The sequence below is a fragment of the Talpa occidentalis genome, unplaced genomic scaffold (assembly GCF_014898055.3).
Source record: "Talpa occidentalis isolate TD23 unplaced genomic scaffold, MPIMG_talOcc4v2.1 talOcc4.9, whole genome shotgun sequence".
NCBI lineage: Eukaryota > Metazoa > Chordata > Mammalia > Eulipotyphla > Talpidae > Talpa > Talpa occidentalis.
In genome coordinates, this window is record NW_023605305.1 from 63909003 (window position 1) to 63934861 (window position 25859).

Here is a 25859-nt window from a genome sequence, read left to right on the forward strand (position 1 = left end):
TGACCCCACAGAGGCAAATTTTAAAAGTAAGTGTCCTAATTTGCATCCTACAACTTCAGGGGACACTGGGTAGCACATCTATTGAATAGTAATTTACCACTCACAAGAGACTGTCTGGGGCACTAAGGATAACGCAGTAAGAAAGGTAACATCCCAACACTTTGTGAAGTTTACCTTCTAATTGACTCACATACAAATCTGTGGTTTATATAAACAATTCAAAGAAGTAGGGAAACAGGTATATTAATAAATGGAATGCATCTGATCGGTCCCTGCCTCCAAAGCACAGGAATGCTACGGAGAGGGTGTTGGAAAGTGCAAAATGTCTGTGGGTGAAAATTGTAAACCATAGGCACATAGCTATGATGATGATATTTTTTCAAACACAATTGAAATATGCAGGCTGGCAACGGTTTTGTTTTCATTTCTTTCTAATCTCCAAAATTGATTCAGATGAAACTTTTTCCAGAAGGATAAAAATAAAATCACATTTAGGAATATGTTTAGTGACATGCCTGTATTTGAAAGATTAAAACCATATCCAATATAAAACTCAGCACAGAGACCGTGTTTATATTGGGATCTCCAATTCTGGACCAAGTATCTATGTACAAGGTAGGTATTCTATAAATCTTGATTAGTCAAATGAATCAGTGTTCACATATCTACTTCTACAGTGTCAGAGCAGCTAAGACAAATGCTACCCTAAAACATAGAGATGTGAGCACATTGGGCAGGGAAGCCTGGATAGGCTCAGGGAAGGCGTGTGTGTGATTGGTGGCATTGGTTGATGGTATCTGACACGCTTTTGGGACCAGAGGGAATTTTCAAATGAAAACACTACAGTAAAAACCACGTCCTTCCTTTCAACAGGGCGTTGTTGCTGGCGCTCGTTCCAAAGGAGAACACAAACAGAAAATCTTTTTAACCATCTCCTTTGGAGGAATCAAAATCTTTGATGAGAAGACAGGGGTAAGTAAAAGAATCACATGGCATTGTGAAATTGAATCCATTGACAGATGTGCCCTTAAAAGCCTCCACTCTCTAGGCAGGAATATCAAACAAGCATAAAAACACATAAAGCAACTGACAAACTTGATCAACTGTGATCGTCCATCAAAGACAGGCTCTTCCCTAGCTTGGCCACAGTGTGACTGCACCGTGTTTCTTATAGTGTAATTGTGATAAAAGTGTCACACAGCCCTGGTAATCTAACGGGAGATTGATGAGCTTTGAAGAGCAGTGGGTAATGTGACAGTTTAAGTTAAATTTCTTTGTGTTGGCAACTTTAATGACATGCGTCCTAGAGGGAGACACATGTAGGTCTTTTGACTCAGTCAATGCATCCAGACTCTCTTGAGTTTAACCTGTGGCACCTTGCAATTGCTGTAATCAAAAGGAATAAATGGAGTTCTCAATCTTAGAAAAAAAATCTATCACTGCATGGCCAGGAAATGTAAGGGCTGATATGTTTGTTGAACCCTCCAAAGATGTAGTTTGTGTTTTCATCAACCTCCCAGCAGCAATTAGCTCCCAGGCTCATCCCCAGAGTTTGCCTGACATTGTTGATCCCGTTCGTTGACCATAAGGGAAGAACAGAAAAACATTCTAGGATCTGTTTTGTCAACAAGGCGAGAGTTGACAGGATTTGTTTTTCTTTTATTCCTGAAAGTGCTTTATAGCTTATAAAATACCTCCACAAAGGCCACCTTTGAACTTCTCTTTATAAACAATATTCAACTAGCCAAGTTACTTAGCCGAAGTCATTTTCCATTATTATTTTCTCGCTTTTGTTCTGACTCACATTTGGATACCATACAGGGTAGCAGGGTGATAATTAACAGTGCAAATAGGTTTTCTTAAGGAAAAATTATTCCTGAATAACTAATATTAGAATAGATATTTATGCATCCAGGTTCATTGTATCCAAAATGTGGGAGCAATCAAAGTGTCCATCAAGGATGGACAGGAATATCAATATTAAGATGGAGAAACAACAACAACAAAAAAATTGTTCAGCAATAAGAAGGATGTTCTGACCAGTGCTCCAGCATGGATAAACACTGAAACAAGCCAGTGACAAAAGGACACATTCTGTAGGGTTGCACTTATAGAAGATACCTAGCAGAGTCAAACTGGAAAAGGTGTAAGTAGAATGGTAGGTGCTAGTGAAGGGTAGAGGAAGCTGTAAGTGAATAATAAGTAGAGTTTAGGATGTTTAATGTTTTTTAGGTACAGTTTAGGATAAAATAAAAACCATCCCCACACGCTGTGGTGTCCTCACTGTCACTGAAGTGTACACTTTAACCTCATTAAAATGGTAAATTTTATATTAGGTATCATTTACCACCATAAAAAACTGATGCTTATAACTCCCATTTGTTGAGTACACTAGGTGTGTGTGTTAGTTCCCTTATATGCATTATTTTGTTTCGTCCTCACCATTTGCCCTATGAGATAATAATAATAATTCTTTCCTCAAGTATGTATTATGTGCCAGGCATGCATAAGCCCTTTATAAGTACCAACACATCCAAATCCTCACAACAACTGTAAAGGGAAAATAGTGTTATTATTTCCCCTTTATAGTTGAGGACATCAAGGACATAAAACTTCGTGTAACTTCCTGAAAGTGAGTGGTAGTGAAGACAGGATTAGAATCCAGGCAGGTTAGTGCATGTGTCTCTTCACTTAATCGTGGTGCCTATTATCTGTAAGGATAAGGGATGTTCCCAAGCTCACCCAGCATGTAGGAGGCAGAACTGGGTCAAAACTCAATGTACTTGACCTTGATCTAGTAGAAAAAGGTTTACCTATCTGGAGGTAGAAGGAAGTTTATAATGAGGGCACAAGTATGCAGTGGTAAAAGTATTTGATACAGCAAGATTAAGAGCCTAATGTCAGTCTCTCTTCCCTTAATAAAAGTATGCTTTTTGAAAACAAGGAAGTTTTTCCTTTTCCTGGATAGACATTAGTTTGGAGACCTATGCTCAGTTTTAAAATGAACAGTTTTATAAAGGATGTAAGCAAATCAAACCATATTCTGACGTGGGTGATTGGGGTGTTGGGGGACTGGAAACTATGCTGAGCCAGGATTTTCAGCACATATGTCACCTCATGGGATCTGGGGTAATGCCCAGGAGACAGAGAGCTTTGGGCTTACAGAAACTTAGAGGCTATTTTTGATCCCTCAGCATCCTTTGTAGGCACTAAGTAATGTGGATCAAGCTGAACTGAGAGATACTTTCCAGTGATTTATATGCCCCAGTATTATGTCATCATCTCTAATCTCTTCCCAGTTCCTTGCGTGTCAGTCACCATGACAAGTGGTAAAAACCAAGGGACACGAGTGAGGCAAAGGATGAGATGCTTTATCTTGTCTGAGGACTATGCTATTGGGCTTCTGTCTTCCATCATGTCCCACACCACCAAATAGATTGTGCCCAGATGATTACAGTCCCAGCCACCAGGTTTTAACTAATGAGGAAAGATACTTGACATTCTTCATTTACCTTTTCTGAATCCTCACTCAAGGGTGACTAAAGAAAGATACCACCACCAAACCTTATTATTTTATTCTTTAGTTTGACACAAAGAGACAAAACAGTAAAATCACTATGTCGACTCACTGCCATTTGGCTTTGTGGAAAGGATGTCAGTTCGCTAGTGGAAAATCAAAAAGGAGGCCGAGTTCAATGTTTTCTGTCTGGCATAGTCAACTCCAGTTCTGTTTGATTAACATTAGGCCTCTGGCATCTGGTTTCTGCAACCTTCGCTTCTTAACATGCCTCAACACGAGTCCAGGGAAAGCTGGTGCTTGGGGCTGAACATATTTATGCCTGAAGCAGAGATGATGGGGAGAGAACAGGACATCCCACATTAATAGTGTTCCTCTCTACAGAGTTGTAGGGGAGATAATTGCTCTTGGGATCTCAGGGAATGGAACCACGACTGGTGAAATTTCTTTTTTTTTTTTAGATTTTTTATTTATTCATGCATACAAGAACTAGGGTACAGGCCAGATATCTGGGAGGGTGAGAGGATTCACCATCAGTGATGGAAGTTTCTAAGGGGAAGTTTCAATTTATCACAATGGAATATTACTCAGCAATCAAAAAAGATAAACTCATGCAATTTGCAGCAACATGGATAGAGCTGGAAGGGATCATGCTCAGCAAAATAAGCCAGGAAGAAAAAGAAAAATACTGGATGGTCTCACTCATAGCAGGGATTTAGGAAACCTAAATAAGGGACCAGGAGAAAGACTAATTGCAATAAAGTAAAAATCAAAATCAACAAGCAACTGTAGACCAGAGACACACTACAGTGAGGGGCGGGGTAGGAGAAGAGGGATTAGGGTCAGAAAAAGGGGGTGGGAGTTGTATTGGGAATATAACCAAAATGAAAATGCATACATGCAAAAATGAAAAGTGATGTAAGAATTACATTAAATAAAATAATTCATGAAAAAAAATTATCAGTAGGAAGAACCGTCTGTGTCCCAGAGCTGTTCAACCATTAGGTGAACCACCTCCTCTGCACATGTGTTCCCTGTCACCGGGACTGTCCTTGCAATAGCCATGTGACGGGACAATTGTGGAAGGGAGGTAGGTAGAGGAAGACACATCCTGGTTGATTTCCAAAACCAGTGTTTTGATTCTGTTTCTCCCTTAAAGTCATACCCATCGATGTGATTTATTTTTAGATTACTGGAGGTTTTTCAAACCCTGCATCTGAGATTAAGAACAGGAACAGTTTACTAAACCTTTGTCATCGCCCAGCAGGGGACCAACTGAAGTGAGCAGGATAAGAATCTAAGTATTCTGTCCTACATATCAAGGAGCTGGGTCTTTGTTATTTGGAGTGACAAATCTTAGTTGTTTATCTTGTCTAAAATATTCCTGCACTCAAGCTTGACTGTACTTTTTTTTTTTCCCAAACCAAGAAAAGAAACATTTGCAGAACGTGACAATAGCTAGAATTTTAAAATTCAAAAGCTGTCAAAAATGTTTTGATCCCAATTAAAGAGACCCTTTGCAGCAATTTACACCTTGTCTTAAATTTCAAAGCGTTCTTGATATCAATCCTTGTATGAGTAACTTTTGTTTTATTATTAGATTGTGGCAGGGAATAAATCAATATTGAAAGCTCTTCATATGTTCAGATACCTAGTATTGTTAATATGTCAAGGAAATCAGTGAGAATGCAGAAAATGTCACATGTAAATTTACTGTTTTTAGTAATAGTAGGAGCTAATCAGGAGAAGAAATGGCTTCAGTTCAATCTGTGACTAGGTACTCAAACCAAGCCAGTGGATGCCAAGGCAGAACTGATGTCATCTTCATTTGCAGATGTGGAAACAGTTCTGGGAACGTCCTGACTTGGTTCTGGGCTTAGCACAGACCTTCCCTAATTCAAGTCCTATCTCTTTCTAAGGAACTCTACTGACTCTCATATCTTCTTTCACAATTTTATGAATTACTATAAATTTCTCACATAAAAATCATGAATACTTCTGGACCATAAGTCTCTGTTGTACACTGGAGGCCAGTAATGTGCATCTGAGTTCTGATATGACCCCACAATCATATGATTTGGATTTGTTTATTTGACTGACCCAGCATTTACTTGCTATACTATGTGTAGCATGCTGAGTACGTCACAACAATCTATGACGTAGATGTCATTATTATCACCATTTCACAGATGAGAAAACTGAGGTCTCAATAATTTAAGTGGCATAGCTAACAGTGGCAGAGCTGAGATTCAAACCCAGGTGGTTTGGTCAAGAATCCTTGATGCACAATACCTGTCTCAGTCTGTTTGAGCTGCTCTAACAAAAACACCATGAATCAAGTGACATGCAAATTGCAAATATTTATTTCTCACAATTGTCTCATTCATTGCTATATCTAGCATATGTCCTGGCAGGTGACAAAAATGATAATGGACATTATAGAAAGGAGGAAAGACAGTCTGGTAGGGATAGTTGAAAGAAAGGGAAGGAAAGAAAAAGGAAATAGTGAAATTCAATTTGAAATGTTGATTGTCTATACCACATACTAGAAATCCAAGATGCTCCATTATCAAAGCTACTGAGTTTGCCACTCAGGCATTGAGTACAGAGAAGTGATGCTCATGAATCAGTTACCTCGTCCAAAGGTGTCAATGCTTGGAGGTCCTTTGGGCATTAACTAACCCACTCATTTACAACAAAGAAACCTGGAACCCAAAAAGGAGGGACTCCTGAGACCCCCCCCACCAGCAGATATACTCACAACACCTTGGCTTGCACATCCCTCAGGATGGACTGGAGTCATTCCCACAAAATAGGCAGTGTCCTCTTCTCGCCTATTTTTTATTTGCCTATTTATTTTTTCTTCTATTTCCATATTTGCCTTGCTCTCCTCTTTACTGTCTGTCTTACAGTCATACCATGGGTTCCTTTGCTTCAGTGTTTAGATTCCCAGATCCATTTTAATATCAAAGTGAGTGAACATCTAAGGGGAAAAAATTGGGTCTCTGTACATTTAGTGTTTTGTTGGATGATTTGGATTTTAATTTATCATAATAAAAAATCAATTTATAGCTCAAAACCAATGTATTTTTAGAAACTGGCACTGTCAGGAAGCTGCCTCTGTAAGATAATTTAGGCAGGGGATACTTCATGACAGAGGATGAAGGATGTTGATATTGCTCTGGAAAGTGAGATCATGAATGTTTTCAAGCAGATTTGGTAAACTCAGAAATGTATTATTTTTCCCTTTGTGAGCCATTTTATCAAGTTTGTTTTTTAAAGAAGTAATATTTTCTGCGCTAGTGCTTATTTATGTGTGGGATCTCATTTAATGCAATCCCCTAAGTGTTTGACTAAGAAAGTAGTATTATTACCTCTAAACAGATGAAGAAACTGAGAACCAAATAAGTTAAGGGACTCGCTTAAGGCCAAATATCCCATATATTGCTCCAGCCTGGGCACTGGCCCCAGCATTGCACAGCATAAAGTCAGTATTCTTCCCACCTCCCAGGGGTGCCATCTTTCCCCTCCAAGGACAGAGTTAGCAAGCGACCACCATTTGCTCTCTAGAGGAGAGAATTCAAACTGTCCACAGGGTTGTCACGCAGACAAGCCTGCGCCTGATGGTTTGTCAGCAACTGGGTCCTCCGAAGGGGTGTGAACTTTGCAGTGTGACCTTGGGTAGGGCTCCTCTGCTTGCTGTCTGGGCCTCACTTCCTCATCTGAAAACTTGAGGGCCATTTTGCAAGCTTTTGCTCCAAGGACCAGATAGTAAGACTTTTCAGGCCAGGTGGTCTCTCCCTACACTTTCATTTGCCACAGTGTCATGAAAGCCACCGAAGGCACCATGTAAATAAATGAGCGCAGCCGAGTTCTGATAAAAAGAAGCATCTGGCCCACAACCTGTAGCTTACAGATTTTGTGCTGGATGATTAGGAACGAATCCTCTAGTTTTCTCATCCTGATCACGTGGAGTAAGCGGCATAAGCACCCCCTGAAGATCTCTGATTCTTCTCTCTAGACCCTTTAGTCACTGCTCTTTGATGGCTCATTGGGATGCCTGTAGAAAGGCTTTTTGTGATTCTGTGAACTTTGAAGATGTATTCAGCTCTGAGGAGTCAAATTAGCTGTTGCTTCTATTAATATTTGCGGAGCACTCACTACCAGCACCATGCTCAGTGTTTCACGTGCAGGTTTTTCTCATGGAGTCTTAGCTCCATCTTACTGTCCCCACTTCACAGATGAGGTGACTGAGACTCAGGCAGGTTTGGTAACGTGACCAGCACTGCTATTACACTTTTATCCATTTATTCATCCGACGTATATTCACTGTGCACCTAGTCTGTCCCCAGGAGTATTCTCAGGGAGGTGCCTGCTTGGTGAACAAAACAAGAGTCCTCACCTGGTAGCTTTTACATTCCAACGGAGGGAGACAGGAAGAGACAATAGACACACATAAATAATACACTCTGTTAGAAAGTGTAAGTGCAGTGGAAAAAGAAACAAGTAAAGCAAGGTCAGGGCCTTTCCCCACTGTACTTACTTTGTCCTTGCAAAGGGGCTATGACATATGTGCATTGTAAATCACAAATATTAACGTGCTCTGGGAGCTGCTTGTGGTTTTGAGGGTCAGCAGAGTAATGGAGAAAGACACTTGTGAAAATTCTCATCCAAATTCCAGAGGCTGTTAAACTGGATAAATCAGAGCTGCCCGTTCGGGTGTTTCTGCTTTTATTCCGATAGCTGATTGCCTTAGATGGGTTCTACTGTTTATTGTTTTTCTGTTGCATGCATTTTTTTAAATTTTAATTTAAAACTCATTTTCCATGACTGTGCCTTGGTTATTTAATAGATGCTTTTGTTTTTCTGACGATGCTCTTTACAGGAGCTGTTTGTGTTGAAATGGTGAGGCTGTAGGTGCAGTACAGAAGAGATGGTTCTTTGTGTCTCACAAATATTTGGGGGTGGCCTAGGGTAGAGCAGCATTTTCGTTCTGCATACAGTACAGAAATGTGTATCATAGAAGGGGAGACTCTGGGTCAAGTAGGGAGCCTGGTGAAATCCACCTCTCAGAGGAAAGGTGTCTGGGCAAGTGTGTATGGCAGAACCTGAGGAGCTGGGGGCCACGGGACAGCAGCATGGACAGAACTATGAGTTTGCTGTCACTGCCTGAGCTTGAACTCTAATGACAGCAGCAACAGTGATGATCAGGGTAACAGCATTCCCAGTGTCTCAGATCTTCTTGTATACATTCTTTTCCATATATCTCATTTCATACTTGTATAAATGACCAAGTCTCTTAGTAGCTCAGTATACTCCATTGGGGTAGAAAGCAATAATGAACTAGCCGATCTTTATATAAACCTTGCAAGATAGAGGTATTTTCTCTTGTTGATACAAGATTTAGATTCAGGGAATTGTAGTAAATTGCCAAGATGTCTCAGCTAGTAAGGGGTGGTGCTCTGTCCCCCCCTTTTTTAAACCACTCTGGTTCATCAGCTAAAACAAGGAAACTGGCATGTGAATGTGTTTTATATCAACAGTTAGATGTTGCCTGGAGCAAAATACTTCTTTGATTTCCTGCTTTACTTTCTTATCATTTATTCTTTTGTGCCATATGTGTGTGTGTGTGTATACATATATATATATATGTATATATATATGTAATTCTAGGGTCAACAGTAAGATGAATTTAATGCTCTGACTTTTGTTATCTTTTACTCACAGTTGCTACTGCTTGTATCTTTCCCCTCTCTTTGGTAGACCAAGAGAAACTATGCTAAGCTGGTAAAACATTTGCATGCCCTGATTACTTGCAAATATGAAATGTTCAGAGAACTTTCTACAAACAAACAAAATGCTGTACTGTGAGCATATTTTGAGAGCAGGGTACATGATTTGTTTATTCCTCTATCACCCACTTCTGGAACATGTGGGCTACAAGTAGATGTTTGTAGAATTGCAACTGAATTCTTTGTTGTAGAAGCCAAGAAGCCGCTGCTTCTCCTTGTCTGTGTCTAGCTAAAACCATTGGCCATTGTGGATGACATCTAAATTCTATCAACAGCTATCACCCTGAGACAGAAAATGGCATGTCCCCTCTTCTGTTGCATTCAATGATTCAACACATTTTGTTCCAGCCAGATCTGTCCTTCCCATGGGTTCCCTTAACTTCTAGAGAAGTAGAAGGTTGAATATAATGTACTAAGTCTCAGATTTCAGTGTTATTAATAACTTTAATGCATAGGTAACTCATTCTCCCCATTTTCCTTTCTCTTCCCCCATGTCTTTACCTTTCTCCTTCAACCTTTTGCTTTTATTCTCATGTGCATGTCAATACAGCACATTTTTTTCTATTATTTTTTCCAGACATCAAATACGGCTATATGCATTAAGGTAACCTAAGTAGAACCTGCTATAAAGGAAATATAGTATATTATGCAGATTGAGAGGACAGGTGCAGCTAATTGAAGGGAAGAACAGAAACTAACATTCCTTGAGCATCTACTAAGTGCTATACAATATTACCATAAAATGTTCTGGAGGCCAGAGCTCTCACCTTTTCCACCCACCCTGTGCCCTGCCAAAGAGGAGGAACCCTCCCCAAGAAGAGAATTTGGTACTCAGAATTTTGATGCCTGGGCACCCCAGATCCTGGAGCATGTGCAGGCACATGAGAGAGATTATCCTAGCAGAGGTGATGAGGGGTGACCGGCTGGCTGAGTGAATACACACACTCTCTCATTCGGTCTCACAAACACTTTCTGAACTCTGGGTTTTAGTGACCCTGCTCTATGGACAAAAATATGAGTGTAGGGGAAGGAGGAGAATAGAGATGCTGTAGGCATTTAGGACAAAGGCCACCGACTTCATAGATCTGACTGGTGTCAAGCCTCACTGTCTGGTGAGCCTGACATCAGGCACCCGGTGCAGCCGTTAGGGGCAGAGGCAGTGCCTCAACCATGGCTTCAGCCAGAGTACAGGATTCTGTTGGGATTACCCCAGTGCTTTCCCTTTCTCTGGCCATTTCAGTCACACAGTTCAGGGATTTGCCTGCCAGAATGGATGTGACTTCTTAAACTATTTAAAAAATCAAGAGATTTCAAATGTGCAAGAAATTACCAGGGAAGCCTGGCCTCAGTATTTAAATATGAAATGCCTGCCCCTCCAGAGACTGGAGGTTCTGAATTTTTCATGATGTCTGAGAGATGTGCGGACTATTTTGAGATTACATATTTAAAATTTTGAAAATAAAGATTGTACTGGCAATTGTCTAAACTCAAGACAGTCATAACCTCTCTTTTGAGGAGAAGATACTTTATCTTCTATATAAATGGGTCCGAGGAGAGTGTCTGAGACTCTGAGATGCAGAAATGCATCATCTCGTGACGCTGTGCAGTGTGATATATTCACCCATGCGAATAGACGCACATACTCTTTCATGTTTATTTCTGGGCTGTCAAAGGCAGTGTCGGTGTTTTTTCCACTCATCTGTAGCCTGTGCTACAACCACCATAGCACTTAACAAAAACTTCTTTATCTGATACAGTGATAAAAAGGACCTCTTATATTTGAGAATCTCTTCGTAGTTTTGAAGGTATACTTAAGCTTTTTTTTCTTACTGCTGATCTTCACATTCATCTTACAAGGTACAAATCACACATGTAATTTTACTGGTGATCAACCTGGAGCTCAGAGAGGTTATTTGAAGATCCAAAGTCACACAGTGATAATTGAAGAAGCCGAATTCTTATTTATATGTAATATCCCTTCTGTTTATAAAAGTCGCACATATTGATTGTGGGACATTTACAAAATATAGAAAAGTTGTAAAGAAGAAAATACAAATGATCTGAATTGCTGCACTTAGATATTACCTTAGTCAATATTATACACAAGTATAACTTTTTTCTGAAATTGAAATCATACTCTACATGGAGGTTTGTAATATATGTCTGTGCTTAGCCACATTTATTAAATATTTTTTCTGTAACATTTCCAATCACTGTCAAACATTTTAGACTATGACTGGAACTTAATTTAATAGCCATCACATTGTTAGCATCTGCATCTTTGGGCAAATATTAATATACCTGTGATTATTTCCTTCCGTTCAACTCCAGGTCGGCATGCATGTATAGATTTTTATGCCTTTTGATTTTCTTTGTCAAAGTATGTTCTCAAAAGTTGCACTAGAATGGTGTAAACATGTTTTACTGTATGCTTGCCAGCATGGAGTAGTATCATTTATTTAAAAAGAACAAAATTTTAAAGTTTTTTGATACTAAAATTTAGTTTTAATGCCTGTCTTAATTTCATTATCTGCTCATAATGGTCATTACAGGGCAGTAATATAATTGTGAAATCTGGCTTTTCTATCCATGAAACCAATACTCCTTCAGCTTCACCTACAGATTTGAATGATGCCAAAGGGCACTGAATTTCTCACAGGGCTTGGCTCATCAATTCTCAAGGTGTTAACTGTCTGACCACCACTTGCCCTTGGTCATAAACTATGTTTAGGGGAATATTATTGATTCTCCATATATGCATAAATCTCACCAAGAGGAGAAAACCTAGCAGTCTTTACTATTATAATTTAAGATTTCTGATCTTTGATTTTCAAACAGAATAAAATGTATTTATGTATGTATTTATATATATATGTATTTATATATTTGGGGGAGAGCATTATAATAATGGGGGGAGGGGCAAATATGTGTTACAGGTCTTTACAAGTGAGTGCTTCCTGATGGTATGAGTTATTTTTGTCATAAGAGAAGAATAAAGCTGCATTCAGCAAATGTTTATGAATGAATAAACTCTTGATATTTCTTCTAATGGCTCTGTATAATTAAGGGAAACCGATTTCTTGAGCATAGGAATGAAACCTAGGTTCTGTCCAAAGGCAGAATTAGTGGTATCTGAATAATGATGTTTACAGAGGGCTCTCTCAGTTCCAGGACCCTGTGGTGCTCATCTGTTTGGTTTTCTACCCACAACACCTATATCCCTACCCCTCGGAGAAGGTGTTCTAGACAAGTAAATGCACCTTAAACCTCTTGAGGCCCACTCTCTAGCCTTAGAGTACTTTCTGCACAAATCTGCCTTGGCCTTTACTCCTTTTTATGAAACTATGAATATTTTTGGGCAAGTCAAGGTGAACTGCTCCACAGGGTATAAATCTCTATCCTTAAAAGTCAGAGCTCCCAGCAGTGCCTGGCAAAGCTAGTTGTTTCTGTTGCCTGATACTCTCAGTTTTAAAAACTTTTATTTCCACAGCATGCACTGGGTGTTAGGCACAGGGATACAAAGATGAAGCAGAGAGATCCCCTTACTCCACAGGACTCATGATGGCACAGCCAAGTAAACACCCAATCGTACAGCCCTGTGATAATAAGCAAGATCTTGGTGTGGTCACTTCACGTCAAGTACATATCTGTGTTAATGATCTGAACGGAAAACAAAGAGAATCATCCTAACTAAACAAGCAGATAATTGATAAAAGGGAATGTTGGTGAAATATAGATAGAATATGGAGATACAGTGCAGAGGACAGAATCACTGATCTGCTGCTCTCAGAGGAGGAGAGAGTACAAATCCCCTCAGCCTCATTTCTTATTGACTCCCACAACCAGAGAGAACTACTGCCAGTTCTAATTCACCAGTTCTAACTGTAATTCTATCTTGGCCTTTGCATATGGTAGGTTTCTGGTTTTTTTGTCTTTCTGACTGGAACTTTTTTTATTACCTGCTTCTTCCCCTTCCCTCGACCCACTTTCTTTGCCCCTTCTTTTATCTGTCTGACTCCAGTGTATCTTACAGACCACTCAGCACAGTAATTATTTCCTCAGGAATTCTTCCCTAATCTGTCATCACATATTAGATATCTTTTTTTTTAAGGTTTATTTATTTATTTATTTATACAAGCACTGGGTACAGTCAGAAGCATGGGAAGGTGAGAGAATTCACCAGAGCCAGAGCGGGGATCAGAACAGGCAGACTGATGAAATACACTGCTGAGGGGAGCAGCTGGCATGGCAGGAGAGGTCTGCACGCCATGTGGGACCCTTGCCCTCGGGACCAGGGATCGAACTGGTGCTGCAGAGGCTGCAGGCAGCTTTGCAGCCCAGCGCTCAACCACTGCGCCACCAGGGGAGGCCCTCATATTAGATATCTCTTGTCTATGCTTCCATAAACCAGCCAGTTTTGATATTAACATGGGTTGTATGAAAGATAGAAGCAACTCAGAGTTGGATAAACAAATATGGTATAGCCATACAATGGAATATTATTCAGCCTTTAAAAGGAAGGTGATTCTGATATATACTATAACATGGTTGGACCTTGAAGACATTATGCTAAGTGAAATAAGCCAGTCACAGAGAGACAAATAATATATGATTCCACCTATACGAGGTTCCTGGAGTGGAAACAGAGAGTAGGAGGGTGGTTGCCAGTGGCCTAGATGGGATAGGAGAATGGGTTGTGCATGTCTAATAGGAATAGAGTGTCAGCTGGGGAAGATGAAAAGGTTGTAGAAATGAATGGTGATGATTGCATTGCAATATGGGTGTACTAAATGTCACTGAACTGGACACTTAAAAATGGCAGGAGTAATACATTTTATCTAAGTACATTTTGTCAGAATAAAATACATCATAACAACAGAAAGTATGTTGTGACATCATACTTTCCTATACCTTAAGTTGTTGTGAGATCAGAGACAACAATGGGTTTTCACCGGCATATTCTTAATTAAGCACATACCTTGCAGATAGCAGTAGGTACTTACACAAAAATAAAAAGTTGAATAAAAGAATGAAGAAGTCATCTGTTATCACTGCATCAGACTAATATATTCTAATTTTATAGGCTCAGAGAGGAGTGGTGGTCTTCTCACGACCACAGTAAATAATACCCAGGGCACAAGTACAACCCAGAAGTTGTCAACCCCAATCCAAAAATATTCTTTTCATTGTGCTACCTTCATTTGCTGTCACTTTCTACACACATTTAGATAAAACCAGAGAAGGTAGATGCAGATAAATGAATCTGAAAATGCCATTTCTTAAATTAAAAATGATTTTAGAAGACTGAAAGGAGGATAGAAAAGGAAGGGGGGAAAATTGAAACTGATATAAGACTTTCCCTGGGATATAGTCACTTTTCATTTGCTTTTTATTTTTTCTAATCTCTTGCCATGTAACCAAAAGAATTGGAATGGGGAGATTGATTGGGCAATCAGTTGTTTCTCAAGGGCTGTAACGGAATCCCAGTCTCTTAGGTAATTTAACCTGGAAGGGGGTTTTGCTGTAGGGAACAGCCCACATTGTTGGGGATGGACAAGATGATTTAATAGGCCTCTTCCTGCCCTAATTGCTAATCTTCCTTGTGGGAACCCCCTTCTTGTGCTGCATTAAAGACTCCATTAATTTGTTTATATATAAATTCAGGCTACTTCTGAGAGGAGGCTTCTACTCAAGAGTCCCTGGCTTGTACCACCCATTAGGATTTACCGATAAGAAAGATGCATTATACATTTTATTACCTTGTCTATGGAGCACATGTGACAACTGTAAAGTACATTCATGTATAGTATGAATAACTGTCAGGGTAATTGATAAAGTAGTCTGTAATAAAGGTAGCTAGAATGGCATTCCTAGATGCTGAGGTCTCTAAGTGCTTAAGAGGAAGGGGGGTGGGTGAAGGCACTAAATAAATCCAGTCTTTCAGAAATTGCTGGCATTTAAAAAAATAGCCAACCAGAATCCTTAGGCCTGCATTTCACTTTCAAGTGTAATTATTTTATGTTGCAATTCATATCTGCTGACACATTGGAATCAACTCAAATAAAGGAATGCTATAAATCTTGCATTGTTTGGATTAAGCACGTGTTGGTGCTGGGAGAAGTCTAGAAGGAGGCCGCCCCTATGTGTAAATAGTTTAAAAGAATCAAGTGGCTGGAAAAGATGTAGATCCAGTTAAGACAAATGGTTCACAAGCACCCTGCCAGCCTGTTTAAATATCCAAAGAAATGAGAGGCTTGGTACTTTAGCCTTGTAGGTGTATAGTAGCTGGCCATTTTCATAGCATTAATAACAGTAGTAGCTGACACTATCATCTTTTGGGTTTCTAATACACACCAGCTACCTATTTATACTAGCCTTTTATCCTTGAAATAATCGTGCATGGATGGTATTACCAACTGTGTAATAGAGCAGGTTACTTAACTTCTCTGTAATCCAGATTATTCATTTGGAAATGGAAATAATTACAACAAGGCTCCCAAACATCATAGGATTATTGAAAGGATTAAAAGTCAACTGGTATCTGCTAGTACTTTAGCGCGTGTTGCGTCTTGTCCAGTTGTGAATTAATGTCATCCTTTCAAACTTCCAATAATTCTTAAAGTATAATCTATACTTCCCTTTTTCCCCATGAAAATCTGCTGGATGCTGTGACAGCCTCTTTCCACTCTTACCAGAGAGTCTGAGTGATGACTGACCATTGCTGGTTATGCCACCCCCCCCCACTTCCCCGTTTATGTCAGCACTCACCATAACCATGTATTTTTCTTCTTTAGCTGTTTTGCAATTAGACTCTCTTTGTGAACTGGAGGAAGTAATGGAGGAGTTAGATCCAGATTATAGGTCCATAGAGTCTGTGACACCTCTTCCTCTGATTGGCTATGTATCCTTGAAATAGTGTCCCCGGTTGTGTTGGGCTGTATGTCCTCAGCTCTGACTGCAGACCCACGTGTCCAGCAGAGGTGCAGCCGTGAGCGATGTCCTGAGTCCCTGTCAGGACCTACCCATCCTTTCTCCTTCTCTAGCCTCTGAAAATCCCATAGTCTTCATAAAGCTTTCACTACTAGGATTGGATGGGAAGAGAAATACAACATCCTAGAAAGATTTTCTGCATGGAATTGCACAAATACAACTTAGCTTAGCAACTGAACAGTGCTTGAAACCAATAAAGGATTGGTGGGGAGGATACAGGTTCAGTCTTGGTTCTGCTTGGGAACTATGTTATCTTCCAGGTCAGCAAATGCTCTGGAACTCAGTTTCTTCATTTGTAAATAATAATGTATCTTGCACTGTCCTAAGGATTTGAAATATATTGTGCCTGTCAGAAGTGCCTTAAAAACTACAAAATGCCTCCAAATGATCATTGCCCCCCACAGTAGGAAGAGGGGGCTCTATAGAGCTAAAGACAGAAGCTCAAGGTACAGCTCCACAACTGGCCAGCTGTTACCTGGGACACGTTGCCTCTCGGAGCCTCATTTTTCCATCTGTAAAATGGATGAAAAAATCTCATTATCCCACACCTGTTTCACCATAGTTGTCAGGCTCCCTTGTGATAGAAAGAGAAACATTTGTTTAAAAATTGAATCCTAAAGTACTCCACAGATGTCAGCCACCATGCTTATTATGGGAATGACCAACCCAGGGAGGGGAGTGTCTCATCTTTATCCTTGCAGGTCCAAAGGTCACCTTTGTAAAGGCAGTCAATTTTCCCAGGAAGAAACCCTTACTTTTCATGGTGAGAAGATTTCAGCTCTCTCAGCCAAATGACTCTTCTCACCTATTCCATACCTTTCTTGGAGAGAGAATGGGGAGGAAACAGAAATCAAAGGCAGGAATCACTGGGCTTTTTCCATGTAGGTAGGAATTAGAAGAGCCGTGACTGTCTTCACCTCTCATTTTGCTGTCTGCCCGACAATGTTTGCACAGTGCTGGGATGAAGTAACTAAGATCTCTATTTAGGATAAATGCTACTTCTGCTTTGTACAGAAAGATATATGCCAGGACATAAAAGGAATTCTCTCCATGTGCGCCTATTAATTCATAGCAGTTATAGAGAGCTGTGAAAAGGCACCTAATTACTTTTTCTTCCTACTGTATATTTCAAGGATGGCAGGTATCCTAGTGGATTCAAGGTAAGTCTAGTATTAAAGCCACCGGGCTATAATCTTCATCTTTTTACCCCTCTTATAACCATCAGCTCAGTCTGCAAGAGAGAATATTGGTTCCAAGAACCATTTTTATCCTTGGACTCCTTTTGACCTTGTATGAGTAGGTGAGAAACTGAGTTGTCCACTTTGCTTCTACTGGCCTTCCTTGGGGCACTTGTAGAATGAGAGCAATCTTTGAAATAGTTTCTAAAGAAGTGTGTCTTTTATGCACAGATATAATTAAAAACCCTGTGAGATACCAGCCTGCCTTCTGAGCTAATAGGTACAAAAAATGCCTGGCACACCAAGATGAGAACCACACCCTTAAACAATACCTGAGCACAGCCTGTTGAGCTGTGGCAACAGTGGTGACACAGGTCACTGATGTGTTCATGAGATACTAGGTCATGGATGAGTGAGGAGTGAACTGGCAGCAGAGGAGCTTGGAGACAGGAATGCTCTCGCAGTGTTACCTTTTCCCTGCTGCACCCTTGATAAGGTTGCCTTGTTAGCTTGGTAATCAGGTCTTTTGAAGAGAGACTAACTCAGCCCAACTTCAGATCCCTTCCTGACCAGAACCCTGTGCCTTTTAAAAATGACCATTCCCTGATCACTCAAAGTAAGGCCAGAACTTCCACATGTCAGGCTGTCACCACACAGGACCAGCTCAGAGAAGAGTCACTGCCCTATGCCCTTTCCTCCTCAGCCCAATGGAAAACCTCCCCTTTCCTTCCTGAAAGCCAAAGTGATTCAGTTCATCCTTCTAGACCTATGCCATCTGAAGGATTAGTCGTTAGCCACATGTAGCAATTTAGATTTAAATTAATTAAAATTAAAACAATTCATTTCCTCAGTCACACTAGGCATAATTAAGTGCCCATTTGTGGGTAGTGGCTACCTGTCTATTTTCTATCTATTTCACAGGTAGCCATTAGCCACAAGTGGCTTTGGAGCACATAATCCTTTAATCCTGTTAAGTACAGTAATCCTTTAATGAGGTGGGTATCATTATCTCCATTTTTACAGGTGAGGTAATTGAAGCTCCAAGAGTTTGTTACTTGACCAAAATCATGTGGACATCCATTGACATTTATGGTGTGTCTACATGTGCAGCTCCTGGCGTGGAGCTTCTCAAACCTTTGCAATTTCCAAAGTTATACCATTAGGAGTACCTGTGGTAAAATTTGTTTTTGACACTGGTTCCTGGTACACAGCTCCTAAGTCCTTTGGACCCAAGTCCCTTGAGTGATAGTAGAGTCTCTCTTTTTTCTTAATGAGACAATGCTTGGTAGACTCCTGTATAGCTTCAGTATTGGGGCTGATCACCAGAAAGACCAAGTCATGATTGGAAGCTTGGAGCGCTCTCATGAGAATGGGAGAGGAGCTGGACATTGACTTGATGAGTGAGGGTGACTGAGTGATGAATCCTCCTTGAAAATATTGCAATTATAGGCTTCGGACTTTTCCAGCTTGGTAAGAACATGGAGGTTCCGGAACAGTGTCTCTCTAGGATATGGATGGACTTTCCTGGCCTTTCCCCACTCTTTGCCCTGTACAGCTCTTCCATCTGGCTGTTTCTGAGTTGCATCCTTTTATAATACACCAGTCAGCTAGTAAGTGAACAGTTTCCTTGGCTCTGTGAGTTCTATGCACCTCTCAAGCAAATGAATCAAACCTGGGGAGGGGTTTGGGGCTCTCCACTTTATAACTAGTTGGTCAGAAACACAGGTAACAGCCAGGACTGGCTTCTGTGGAGGGGAGGGTAACAGTCTTATCAGACTGAGGGTGCCCTCAACCTTGTGGCATCTGACACCATCTCAAGTAGGTGGTGTCAGAAGTGAGTGATAGAATAGGACACCCAGCTGCCATGGTAGAGAATGACTTGATGTCAGGGGAAGAAACTCCACACAAGCGGTGTCAGAAGTGCTGTGCATGTGCTTCTGGTGTAAGAGTAAAGAGACACATAGGAAGAGTGTCCTTTCCTACAAACAACCAAGTGTTAGTACAGACACAGAACATTTCCTTCATCTCAGAAAGTCTTGTTGGATGGGGCTGTTCTAAAAGGTATGTCACTCTGCCCTGTGATGAAAATGCCCACCTTTTAACTAGGTACTTTCTGTGTGGTAACCCCATGCTAAGTGCTTTATAATCCCTAAAATATTTTTAAAATGTATGTGTTAACACATGAGAAACCTGGAGCTCAGTGCTGCTGACCTACCCACATGTACGTGTCTGGTGACGAGCCAAGCTGGGACTGGTCTCGCTGTGTCCTGCAGGAGATGCAGTTATTCTTGTGTGTGTTCTGGTTCAGCAACCCTGGGGAGCTGGGGAGATAAAGGTGAGCAGCACAGTGGGGTTAGCTAATGGGGCATAGGGCGGGCACTGTCTGTTTTGACATGTTTATTAGCCACTGTGCTGAGCGCTTTCCACGCATTCATCACCCGTATTTCTCTGAATAACTCCAGCACGGAGATGTGTTTGTTATCTCCACTCTGTAGATGAAAAAATAATGATAGCTTAAAAAGTTAAGTGACATGGTGATTGGTAAGTGAAATGGAACCTGAAATGGAACTTGACCAAAACCATGGGGTCGCCGAGATGGTCTGGACCAGAAGCCCCTGTCATGTCCAATAGGTCTTGCTGCTTTGACTCGCCAAGATCTGATTTAGTCTTACTTCAAACAGAATGGGTCTCAGCCTCTTCTCAAACATGAGGACACTGGTGAATCCTTTGCTTGCTTTGGGAAAGTAAACAGAGCAAGATGTCTGAGTGGAGTGGATGCTTCTGAGTCCAGGAGCTTATCTGGTCCCTGGAGAGCTGGCCCCAGTAAAGGCTCGCCCTCTCTCTCCACTATTGAAGCGCTAATCAATGCTGCAAATATACCTGATTGACTTCTTGTCAAAGCCCCATTTCGCAACAATGGACAACATCTTCTGTAATTTGAAAACTGATTACAGACCTGCAATCTTTTTTTTTTTTTTTAACATAAATGGAATTTCTCTTTAGCAGAGAGCAAAAGCTTTACCAGTTGATTCTAATACATTTCCAGGGAGGTTTCTTGGCCCACCCGCTTTTCAGTGACTCTATTAAATTACAGTATCTGAACTCAGAGGTACAGCAAAGAAGAAAATAGCTCCATCTGCATTCCATTTTCATTCATGAAGAACTCTGAGTCTGATAAAAATGGTGCATATTTTGTTGTAGAACTGTTGTGGTCTGTTAACAAATTTTAGGTGTAAGATTGGTGTATCTGAAATCCCAAATACAAAATGACTGGGGAGGGTAGATGAGAACAAGGTGATTGGTCCCCAGTTCTACATTCATATTTTGATCAGGGAAGGGAATTCAGTGTAGCATCACCAAGGCAGAGAGACCGGGTCAGTTTCCATAGAAACTACTTACAGTAACTCTAAGGCATCACCAAAAGCAGCAGGGCAGTGTTCCAGCCTCGCTGAATTCCTCTTTAAGAGCCTGTGCAATCTGAATTCTTTGACCATCCTCCTTGGAAGTAGTAGCATTTAAGAGAAAGGGCTTGTGCTTTGGAATGAGAGAGGTTTGGATCTGATTGTGTGCTGTATGCCTCCCAGTGACAAGAAGAGGCTCTCAGACCAAACACAGGGGCCCCTCCTGGATCTTGTCCCAAAGTTGGCAAACCCCAATGACCTGTAGGCTAAATCCACCTACTATTATACAACCCCAAGCTAAAGATGGCGATTACATTTTCTTATGGTTGCACAAAAATCAAAAGAAGAGTAACATTTCATTATGAGAAGCAAGTGAAATTGAAATTCCAGTGTTCATATATAAAAGTTAATTGTGACAAAATCCTCCTTGTGGGTTTATGTCTTATCTGTGGCTACTTTGGCCCTGTAGCCATAGAGCTGAGTCGCTGTGGCCAAGGCAGTAAGGCCTGAAAAGTCAGAGATGTTGGCTGTCAGCCCTTAATGGAAACCGTCTGCCCTCCCCTCCCCTAGAACCTAGATCCCTGATCTAAAAGGACATACCTAAACTTCTTTGTGCCTCAGTTTCCTCATCTCAGAAATGGAGTTAGCGGTTTTAGTCACAAGGTGACCATGCAGATTAAACGTGATAATAAGTGTGAAGCATTTGTCACAATTCCTGCACATCTAGACACAGTAAAGCCAAGCAGACGACTGTATGATTTTAGTCAAGTTATTTGGCTTCCTCTGGAAAGTGGAGAAAATAATACCTAGCTCATCATGGGGTAGCCTATCACTGACAGTGAAGACCAGTTTTTACTTAGCACTTACTTGAAAGATGCAAGAACTGTGTCAGAGAATCAGTCAGTGGCCTCCCTACCCCACCCTGGTGGTAACTGCCAGAGCGGGTCATGAAGTAGACATACCAGTGGCTCACCCTCTGTCTAAAGAACTCTGCCATGGAGGCCTCGGTGTTGGATGGGAAGTGGATCTGTGTCCATTGCCTTTCTTCTTCCCCCTACCTGATAGCTCTACCTGTGTTTGGATACTATTATCTGTATGCTCTTATTGTCCCTTGTAACTTAGCCAGGGATTTCTGTCTCAGGCATTCCTTACAATTGTATTTTAACAGAACCCGAAGTGTATTTAGCATCTTTGCTAGAATGTGAATTTTCTTGAGTTGGAGGAATCTTAATGTTCTCGTCCTGTAACTCTGTTGTGGAACATGGTGCCTGGCTTAGTGGCTTAGTGTTTGCTAATTGCTTGAATTAGTTACCAAAAAGAAAATATTGTTGATACTGTGTGTTTTTTTCTTACACTAATCCTGTCAGGCTTCTTTAGGTGCTGTGTGTTGTTAGGAAACACTCAGCTGGCCTGAGAGCGCATGTGTAAAGGAACTATTATCAGGAGGAGCCTGTTTCCCCTCACTCCTTGTCCTTAGGAGAAATTTAAGAAAATACCCTAACCTCCCTGTTGAAAGGATCTTTTCTGCTTGCCCTCCACCTCTGCCTGGCAGTTTCATTCATACTTGTTCTTTGAAGTCCAGCAAGTTATCTCAGGCCTGCGGGGCCAGGAGTCTGACCACCCTGTCTTGGTGATGATTCACCCACTGGACTGCAACAGATGACCTTGAAGGAGCATGGCTGAGACCTTGATAAGCAGCCCGTGAATGCGCACAGACTCAGGATGATCTGGTCTGAAGATTCACAGTGGGTGGGATTGCAACCCATCACAGCTCTTTGGCTCTCTTGTCAGAACACCAGGCCCCAAGGCTATTCTATGCTCTCAGCCTCGTAGATAGGAAGCCAACATCTAGGGAGGAGGAAATGTGGAAAATAAACAGATAATTTGACTTTCCTGATTAGATCCCAGAGTAAAAGAAAGCACAATAGCATGAATGCCATTATGACATCACAGACTTTTATGTGCAGGGAACTTTTAATTCACCCACATGTTTTTAATAGGAGTATTGTTATCTGTATTGACTACAAAACTGACTTTCAGACATAGAGGTGTACATCGCACGCATTTCAGAGGCTGAAGTGGAATTTAAAGTGTTTGTCTGCTGATCATCTAACCCAATCTCACAACAAACGCATCCTAAATTCATGGCAGAGATTATTTAGTTATTTATCAATTCAACAACCATTTATTGTACGATCACCTATAATAAGCACTGAGATTCAGCATTGAGTGAACAAGATAGATGAGCCCATGACCCTTACTACCTTCTATTTTATTAGGAGAGTGAGACAGTAATCATGTAAGTAAATAAAATAATTTCAGGTTCTGATAAGTACAGTTCGCCCTTGAAAAATGTGGCTTTTAGAGGCACTGACCCCCTTACATAGTCAGAAATCCACTCATGGACTTTGACTCCCTGGAAAGGTATTCTAGTTGTCCCTCAGTATCCATGGAGGATTGATTTCAGGACCCCTCCCCCCCAGGTCACTTTGAGTCACACCTCTTATTCTTGGATTCTAACTCTGCAGATTCAACCAACTGACATCTGTGGTTGGTTGAATCCATGAAGACAGAACCCACATATAGAAATATCCGAGTATAAGTAGATCAGCTAAGTTCAAACTCACGTTGTCAAGAGTCAATGTCCTGTGAAATCTTTTTCATCCAGGGTAATGCCATGGGAGTGACTGGCAGACAGAACAAGTTAGATGGAAAGGGTAAGGGCAAGCATCTCATGAAGTGACACTGAAGCCCAGATTTGATTATGGAAGAAGGTATGAATGAAAGCACTGCCGAGCTGCAGGCACTGAAACACCCAGGTTAAAAACTGCTGCAGGTCGGACAGGCCATGCATTCCTCAATTGCTGGTATGTCTTGGTCCCGATAATTTAACAAGGACTACACACTCAGCTTGAGAGGAGCTCAAGGTCCAGATTGGTCAGCCTTTCCTCCCTCTTGTTTGTCCCCTTCCTCCCATCACCCCTTCCAGAGCACAGCATGCTTCATGCCTGAGTTAGACAGTTCCTCTCTCAGAAATCTACCCTGGCCCCAACCCCAGTCAGTAGTCTTCCTTCTCCCAAGTACTAAATCTGCCCCCTTTTTAAAATCTACCACATGCTTCCCTGTGTTGTCTTTATTTCTGTACATTCAAGGCTGGAGTGTAGTACGTTCACCATGCCTTTGGCACTGGAGTTAGGGCAGGCTCTGGGTTTGAATTCCAGCTTTCTACTGTGTGGCTTCAGGCAATTTCTTAATCTCCCTGGATCTCAGTTTTATCATCCATAAGTGGGCACAATTATGGGCTTATAGCTTTTCACTTTATTTCAAGGTGAAAATCAATTAATGCCCTTAATCACTTAGTTAATAGTAAGCAATCTGTAGATGTCAAGATTTGCTGGAATGATTATAGCTGTTGCCTCTCAGGCAATTCTTCACATACCTTTGTTAAGCTAGGATTTGAGAGCAGATACCGTGTGTCATAAACATTGGCACTGCATTACCTAGCCCAGTTCCTGCAATGCAAGTAATATTCAATAAACATTTTGAGTGAATGCATAAAATCTTCCTCTTGTCTATGATGTCAACACTACAACATTATAGAATTTCAGAGCTTGAAAGAACAGTCTCTCTCACTGAATGAATCCAACTCCTTAATTTAAACAAAAGGAAATAGAGACCAAGGGGGTTTAAAGAGTTAAGCCCAAAGTTACAAAACCCACTGGTGGTGGAGTTGAAAACAGACAGCTCAGAGGTTACAGTGCTTCATTTCTCCAAGATGAACCTAAACTTAGACTTTTCCATCCCATCCGTGCTTCTCTTGAACATGTGGCCTAGTGGAAATAGAGGCAGAGGCTGGTCTCTCGTCTCCCATCCCTAGCAGAGCACAGACCTGTGGACAGAACAGATGGTCTGTAAACATGTGACAAATGAATGTCCACCTGCACACTTGCAGCTCAGAAATACAAGTGTCCATGTACAACTGATCCCAGGGTCAGCCTCAGCATAGCATCTGGGGCTGAGCTTCCTGCATCCAGTGGCTTTTATAGTCTCAGGTTCACCCTGTGCCCATGGCCTGTCTGGCAAGGGAAATGGTGAATTTCCGCCTCCCTAGGAGGTAATATGCATTGATCCTTCTGTGATTTGAAGGCTCGTGAGCCTTTAAATGACACCTCAGGCTATTGATTTCAGAAGCACAGCAGACTGTGTTTAGAAATCACTTAATGGGCTAAGATGCATGTAATCATTCAGCACATACCAAGGGCACCTACTATGTGGGGTGCCCTTTTCCCTGTCTTATCAGGAATATGGACAATATGATCATGTCTCCCTCACAGGGTTGCCATGAGGAGGGTTAAGTGAGACATTGCAGGTGGAGCACCCTACACAATGCTATAGGAATTCCTCAAAAACTGGCATATTGTAAAATGTCTGTTCATAAGGTTATGATGATGATGGCAGTGGTGAGGAAAAAGCAAGCTGTGTATGGTATATTTTTTTAAAGATTTATTTATTCATACATACAAGAACCAGAATACAGGTCAGACAGGTGGGAGGGTGAGAGAATTCACCAGAGACAGAGTTGGGAACAGAACAGGCAGACTGAATGAAGTACACTGCTGAGGGGAGCAGTGGGCGATATAGGAGAGGTCTGCCCACAATGTCGGATCCTTGCTGGCTGGCTGGGATCTAACCCACGCTTCAGAGGCTGCAGACAGCTTCACAGCACTGCGCTCAACCGCCTGTGCCACCAAGGGAGGCCTTATAGTATATTTTTAATTCTCGCATTGTGAAACTGCTTATCTTCCTCTTTTTTTTAAAGTTCACCTTAACATTAAATCACCTCATCTATAAATCAGGGCTATCAAGCCAGGTAATGACTGAAATGGTTCCCAGCTTCCTTGTACCCTGATGTCTGTGTAGATAGAACCCTGCTTCCCTGACACCCTAATAGAAATGGTCATCCTCTATTCTTTTATATTGT

The 25859-nt window shown here is 41.2% G+C and overlaps 1 protein-coding gene across 5 annotated transcripts in view; it reads left to right on the plus strand.

The window, feature by feature from the left end:
- DAB1 (DAB adaptor protein 1) overlaps positions 1 to 25859 on the plus strand; it is a 1108601-nt gene that overhangs the window by 977056 nt on the left and 105686 nt on the right. For all 5 annotated transcript variants that reach the window (XM_054691843.1, XM_054691842.1, XM_054691845.1 and 2 more), the window contains one exon: positions 874 to 972. In XM_054691843.1, coding sequence (XP_054547818.1) covers positions 874 to 972 — 99 coding nt within the window. The remainder of the gene's footprint in view (positions 1 to 873; positions 973 to 25859) is intronic.